The 7,723-nt window shown below is 42.4% G+C and overlaps 1 protein-coding gene across 1 annotated transcript in view; it reads right to left on the reverse strand.

Annotated features, from left to right (window-relative positions):
* Window positions 1-7,723, reverse strand: part of LOC101989346 (beta-galactosidase-1-like protein 2) — a 65,771-nt gene that overhangs the window by 3,003 nt on the left and 55,045 nt on the right. The window contains 3 exon segments of the mRNA XM_013346138.2: window positions 19-106; window positions 573-641; window positions 5,139-5,285. Coding sequence (XP_013201592.2) covers window positions 19-106; window positions 573-641; window positions 5,139-5,285 — 304 coding nt within the window.

A 7,723-nucleotide genomic window follows, 5' to 3' on the forward strand; every position in this document is an offset into this window, starting at 1 on the left:
TCTTCTTCTAGGACCCACCTTTTCTCTCTTTGTTGATATCCAACCCAGAAGAGAGTCGGCCTAGGTTCTCCACCAGGATCCTCAGGATCTGGGTTTTCTTGGAGGGCTATTCAAGAGAGACCAGAGTAAACCTCACTTGGCCCTCCCTTAGACTGTCTAGGCCTCCCTGGAGCTGGGACAGGCCATGAGCAGGTGACTGACAGAGCAGATCAAAGGCCATGGGACCTTGTAGGTCTCCAGCTATGGGAGAGTCAAGCCCCTGTACCATTGCTTTTCCTCTTTCTTCCCTGAAAAAGTCACCTGAACATTTAGACAAGGACTCTCTTGGATGGTGACCAAGCCATCCTGTCCTAGACAATGAGTATTCAAGTGGGTGGAGTGTGGTGTTTTCTCAAAGAACATTCACCAAGACCTCTAAGATGTATACAACCCTTCCTGGGATTGCTGGGTTCCTCTTCATGGAGCAGACCACGGGCAGAGGAGTGAGAATGATCTATAATAAGCCCTCACTAACTCTTGGGCCCAGGCCTAGATGGAACTGGAATGGCTCATCCATGAACTGTGTTAAATACATTTTTCACAAGAAGCAGCTCGCTCTTGAAACGATCCAGGACTCCTATGAATTTGTTATCCAGAAACACCTGGAAAAGAAAGAAGAGACAACTGTTAGTGCTTCATAAAGAAAGGAAGGAACGCAGTCCTGAAAATGCAATAAACAAAGCAAGAAGCAGAATGAGTTCCACGTCTCCCAGAGCTGCATAGACTCACAGGGTCACTAAGAACAGGTGATAGTTTAAGTAGTGGAATGAGAAGATGCAGGAAGTGCAGCCTGGGTCATAGCTCTCAATGAAAGCTGGAACCTGGATCAAGTGTAGGCAAGGAGGGGAAGATGTTTAAAAGAGCTGTAGGAAACTAGAGGAGAAGGGAGGTAGGAATGGATAAACATTATCAAGGAAATGTTAGCAAGGGAGGAGATGGAACCGAGAGACAGAGACTGTTCTGTGTTTGTCTTCCTTAACCCCACGTGTTCAACCCTTCCAGGGGGCTCAACTCTGCAAGATACTCTCAATTTCAGTCTTGAGACCAGCTGACACATTCTAACTGATTTTAGGAGTGCCCCACATGGATCCATTTTCCCTATTACCCACTCTGCTGGAAGATTTTTGTCTACTTGACCAACTACTGTCACCTGAGAAGCAGGAACATCAATTGACAAAAGTCTCAGATAGACTGGCCTGTCAGCAAGCCTGTGGGCAATCTTATTAATGAATGATTTTTGTGGGAGAGCTCATCCTATTAATGAATGATTTGTGTGGGAGAGCTCATCCAGTGTGGGTGGTACCACCTAGAGCCAGTGGTTCTGGGTTGTATAAGAAAGCAGGCTGGGTGAGGTACAGGCAGCAAGCCAGCTCTAGTCTCCTGGGTCTTGCCTTGAGGTCCTGGAAAGGCTTCCCATGATGATGGATTGTAACTTCCCAGACAAATAAATCTTTCCTTCACATTGCTGTTTTGGCTCATGGTGATTATGGCATTTGCAGTAAAACAAACTAGTATAACTACTATAGTGATTAAACACCAGATAAACCACCAGAGAACCTTAGTCAGGCAAGACAACATAAGAATAATTTACTTCCTAGATTAATTAATCTAAATCAGTTTTTTCAAATGTAATTTGGCTAGTAAACTGTAACAATAAAAATCCTTAAGTCAGAAAACACAAGTTTTCCGAATTTAAGATTAACCGAGTCTAATCACAGAAGTTACTTATTTGATAATCATTTATCAAAAGGCTGCTGTTGAAAAGTCTTCCTTGAACTCAGTGTGCCTAGTTTGAAGAGCACAAAGAAATGATCACAACACCCTCCAAGAACAATCATGGTGCTATGAGCAGACTTGTATGGAGGACACGAGAGAGAAGAGCAGGCCATAGCTGGGCTGCTTTGCAGACATGGAGAAGGCTGGCTCATGGAGTCAGCAGGAGGTGGGCAGCAAGCAGAGATGTGTAAGACAGAATGTTTGTCCTATGCACAAGAGTCGTGGCACTCTGAGGGATGACAAGTAGGAGAGGAAGTTAGAAAGTGATGGAAGGGTCTGAACAGGAATATTAGCTTTGTATTTTCAGAGAAGACACCAACTAAAGCAGCAGAGGCCTACATGAGAAAGCAATGGCCAAGAACTGCTGCACCTCACAGGGGCCATGAGAAAATATGGAACAAAGACACGGTGACAAAGGAATCTGGACAGAGATTATATGTGGGAAGCTGCGATGCCACAAATGAGCACAGGGCTGACTTAGGAGTGCAGTGCATACACCCTGGGAAAAACCAATGGTGTATGTATTGAGTACAGATAAATGTCTAGCAACGTGTAAGAAATATGTCTATGCAGCAAAAGGAAAGGGAGGAAGAAAAAGAATAAATGGAAGGGAGGAAGGAAAGAAGGAAGAGAGTGAGAAATAGAGAAAAAGTAAAGAATAAGAAAGAAATTAAGGAAGGAAAGGAATTAAAGGAATGAAGGTAGAGAGAATGAAAGAGAGAAAAGGAAAAAAGAAAAGAAAGAAAGGTAAAGAAGGAATTAAAGGAAAGAAGGGAGAGTGAAAGAAAAAGAGAAAACAAAAGAAAGGAAGAAAGGAAGAAAAAGAAAGAAAGGAAAGAATGAACGTGAATGGGAGAGGGAGAAGATTGGAATCATAAAGATATATGGATAAGTGTTGTTCTTATACATCTATCTGTATATCTTTATGATTCCAAAACTGAGGGCATATAGAAGTATAGAATCTGATAGCAGTATATGATCAAATCTAATCTCAAACCTAGGGAGTCAGAGGCACATAGATCTCTGTCCACTTGAGGCTAGCCTGGGCTACATAGTTTAGGCTCAATGTGAAATACAAACAAGCGAAAACCAGAAGTATAGGGTGAGTACTATTTATCCAAAATGCTTGAGGCATAAGCATTTCAGATTTGGGAGGTTTTCAGGGTTTGGATTTTCACAGACGTTAGAAGTTATTTAATCCTTACAACGGGAGGATAGGCAGTTGGACCTCTGTGAGTTCAATCCAATCTGGTCTACAGAGATAATTCCAGGACTGCTAGCACCATTACACAGAGAAACCATGTCTTGAAAAACCATATTTATATATGCATATATCCTAGCATAGATAGATGATAGAAAATAGATCATTAGAAAGAGAGAGACCTTCCTTGTACCAGAAATTGTTATGTAGGCTCCTGGGGAAAAGAGTTATCAACAGACTGACCCATCTTCAATTGCTGCGAGCTACCATAATGATCATGTGTCAACATATACATAAGGTACAATAATGGCGTGAATGTTATGGGGATAAACAATGGCCTTCTGATGGGATTTAAGTCCCTCTCTAGGAAAAAATATACGTGGTGTCATACATCCGAATAAGCTATGATTGAGGAGCTCAGAGGTCCCAGAGGAGAACTATTATTCTCCTAAATGGACACAAATTCTAAACCCATCACACTACTCATAGACTACAGCAGCTTCCGATCCTCATCAGAGAAGTTTCTTCATGCAGTTTAATCATGGGCAGTGGTTAAGCAGAAACTTCCTGACCAAAGTGCAGAGAACAAGTACTTGAGGACTGCACAGCCACAAGTGGGATCTCTATCACTCCCCACCCAAATCTCAGGGATCTCCTTGAGAAAGTGGAGGATAAGATTGTAAGGGCCAGATGTCAGGGCGGGGAGGGACAGACCAAGACATTGTCTTCTGCACATGCCAGGACTGCTGCCCGTGAACTCACAGTAGTTGTGGTTGCCTATGTAAGACCTACAAAAGACCCAGCCTGTCCATATTCTAACATGGGGATGGGAGAAGCTCAGTAATCCCTAATGGCGAATGAGGGGCTATTGACAGTTGATAGCTTCTGGGAAAAGGAGAGTCTCTTTTCTTTAAGGGTGTGATTCCAGTAGATCGACCATAGTCCCATACTCACAACGAGCCCAGTTAGACTTTGTGAGTTACTAAACAGAAAAAGAAGGAAGAGAACGGTGAAAAGGAGAAGGACACAGACAAGAAGGGGTTGAAGAGAATGGGGAGGAAAAGAGGAAGAAGAAGACACAAAGTTGGAAGGAGGAAGGGGTGGACCTGGGAGGAGTTAGTGGGAGGTGTGGGGGTAAAGCTATCAAATACATTGTATAAAATTTTCAAAGAATTGATGAAATAATCATCTATTTTTAAAAATTAAGAAACTCTGAAGTGTGTGTGTGTGCATATGTGTATGTTTAATATGTGTGTGCATGTATGTGTATTCATGTATGGTGGGTCCACATGCTCATGTATGTGCCTATGGAGGAGAGCGGTTAACACTGGGTATCACCAATCACTCCTACCTTATTTTAAGACAGGGAGGGTCTCTTCATTGAACTTGGAGCTCGTGTTTCAGCTAGATTGACTGACTGACCATTAACTCCTAGCATCTTCCTGTCTCCACTCCCCTGAGCTGGTCTCATAGTCGTATGGAAACATGCCTAACTTTCTAAATAGGTGCTGGGAGTCTGAGTCCAGGTCTTCATATTTTGCAGTGCACACTGTTCCCTCTGAATCATCCCCCCAGTCCCATCTGGACTTGTTTGCACATCATACTTTCACTGAGCATTTCTGTGACTGTGGACTAGGAACACCCAACCTGAAGCCTCGGGAAAAGGTGATGTGGAAAAGACGAAGAGCAGGGAACTGTCAGAATACAGAGACCAGCTCTTAGCTTGGAGTGGGATGGAACCTTCAGCAGCTGCACTCTTCCTTCCCAGCTGCACCTGCTTTGAAAGGCTTTCATGATTCCTGAGGATTTTCTACTTGGAACACATCACTTGGTGCTTTAAGTCTTAAATGACAAGCGCCAACGTCTCATAAATATTGCGGGTTAATACATGGTAAGAATAGGGACTACAAAAGTACCTCCTGGATTTAAGAACACTATTGTCTCCTATAAAAGTATATACCTAAGCATGTCTATGTCTAGAAGACTTCACTGAAGGACAGATGACAAGCAACAGAGATAATTTTCTGAAGGACAAATGAGTTGACCACCAATTAGATATTCACCTCAGTACCACAGGGTGAAATTTACAGGAAAGTGCCATTAGGAAGCACAGATTCCCTACCTGCCCTCGGTCTTGAATATGACCCTTTGTGGTGAGGAGGCCTCCACTGAAGATGGTGGTCTCATAAAGCGTGTACCCAAAGGACTGTCCATACCCTTAGTTCACAGGCAGCTGCTCCATGGAGAGTGGCTTGACAGACTTTGCTGGCTAAGACAGAGACAGAAACAACAAACAAAGGTTCAGGCTAGAGACAAGGATCTCAGAAGTTGCCACCCATAGCCCACTTCTCCAGAGGGATGACCCCAACCGCTTTGCAAAAAGGAGTACTGAAAAGGAATACACCATGATAATCAATCTTATATATAACATATAGATTATCTTTGTTGGTTTATCAACCAATCTCACATTTCACCATGCATGGCAGCCAGGGAGTTATTCTTATATTTTAGATTAAGAGTTGTAACCAAGAGAAGCACAGGCATTATGGCATATGCTTGTAATACCAGTGGATGGGAAACAGAAACAGGGGATTTCTGTGGCAAGTCACTAGAAGGACTAGCCAGAACTGATAAGTTGCAAGTTCGGTGAAGAGATTCTGCTTCAATATAAAGATTAAATAAGCAAATAAACAAATTTAAGCCAGCCTTGTTGGTTTGCAGAGCTAGTTCCAGGACAGCCAGAGCTACACAAAAAACTCTGTCTCGAAAAAACAAAAACAAACAACAAAATATGAATAATAAAAATAAAAAAGTGAAGAATGATCAGGAAAAGCACATGACATCAACTTTGGACCCCCACATGCATTTCCACATATGTACAAACAGACACATGCAGGAACACGTGTACACACTTATACACAATACAATACACAACAACAACAACGAAAGCCCTCTAATCCCCTTGGAGAAACAGATGAGTCCAAGTCTTGGGAGGCTCACAACCTAGATCCTCCAGGGGAACAAACAACAAAGATGCTAACAGCACTGGGTGTCCTGTCAAGAAAACACAGGAGCCAAGAAGGGTCCTGATCGACTACAATGAGCTACTGTGAGCATCAAAGAGACTATGGTGGCATACAGACATGCCAAACTGTGCACATATATAACTATACAAACAACCCCAGTAGTAAAACATCCCGCTGCACCTTTGGAAGTCACATTATTTCATTTTCCTGATTAAATAAAATACTTGAACTTGCCTGTTTTCTGTACAAACCATACTTACAGATAAAAAGCTGAGGAAAGAAGTTGTCTACAACTGAAGTTATTAGAAAGGAATTATAAAATTAAAGCATTTCTCAGGCGTTTAATGAAATGTTGGCTTTCTTTGTCAACATGGTTTATCTCATTTCACCTGTACCTCTGTCTTTCCTATCTACCCTTCATAAATAATTTTGTTATTATTTTACATGTATGGGGTTTGCCTGCCTGTATATCTGTGCACTATGTGCATGCAGCCCCCATGGAGCCCTGAAGATGGTGTTGGTTCCCCTGGAACTGGAGTAACAGATATTGTAGTTCATTGGGTCCTATGGAAGGAAAATGAGTGCTCTTTACCACCAAGCCATCCCACTAGCCCTACAGGATTATTTTAAAGCTTATATCAGTTGCTACCAAAATTCAACATTCATCTAAAAAGAGGGGGACAGAAAGAAAGAAAGAAAGAAAGAAAGAAAGAAAGAAAGAAAGAAAGAAAGAAAGAAAGAAAGAAAGAATCACTACAGTAACATAATCACAGTAAAAGCGGTGATGGTTATAATTCCCTAAATCAAGAGATTTTTAAGGAAATTTTAGGCAATGGACTCTCTATTGATGCATGGCAAATATTGGCAGCATGGTAAATTTCAATGTAATAAGATCAATTGTTGCCTAAAGCCGCTGGTTAGAAATTGGGTTAAGAACGTTGAAAATGAGCAAGGGCTATAGCAGCACCTAACCACACCAACAAGCAGTGAAACCACCTTCACTGTCCTGGGGCTATGATGCACGAAACGTATCACAGTGCTACCTATGGAGGAACTAACAAAAGAAACACACAAAAGAAAAACAGTGGCATGCTGGTGCACATAAATGTCATCCTAGCATGAAGGAGGCAGAGGGTCAGCTTGGTCTACCTAGCAAGACCCTATCCAAAAACATAAATAAGTAAAAAAGAAAAGAGAAAATATGGGGCTTAGTTGATAGAGTACGGAGCCTGGTTCCCACTACCACGTAAACCCAACATGCCGTCACAAGTCTGTACTCAGCCCCTTCTGTGACACCTGGCTTCTGTTGTGACATTGTCCACATGGAAAGTTCTTGTGCAATCCTAACCACAGTTCTCCAAATGTACAGTCCTCCCTGTCTTTGAAAGAGGATCCCAAAGTGCCTCAGTTTCTCTGCCTCCCACATCACCCTGCTGCCATGTCATTTACTCCCGTTCAGTCTTTCAGCCATAATGCTGCGCTGACTGGATGTCCATGGAATCTTGGAACTGCCCAGCACAAGGCCTGTATCTCCTTAGCCCTGATGATGAAGCTCAGTTCCTCCACCTATGACCAATATCCCTCCCGTCAGTTCTTCATTCATTCTTCTTACTCATTAGACTGGAAGCTGTCTAGACTAACATCCTGATAATACCGTTCCAAGATATTGACATTTGGTGAG

This window comes from Microtus ochrogaster, chromosome 5 (genome assembly GCF_000317375.1).
Source record: "Microtus ochrogaster isolate Prairie Vole_2 chromosome 5, MicOch1.0, whole genome shotgun sequence".
Classification (NCBI taxonomy): domain Eukaryota; kingdom Metazoa; phylum Chordata; class Mammalia; order Rodentia; family Cricetidae; genus Microtus; species Microtus ochrogaster.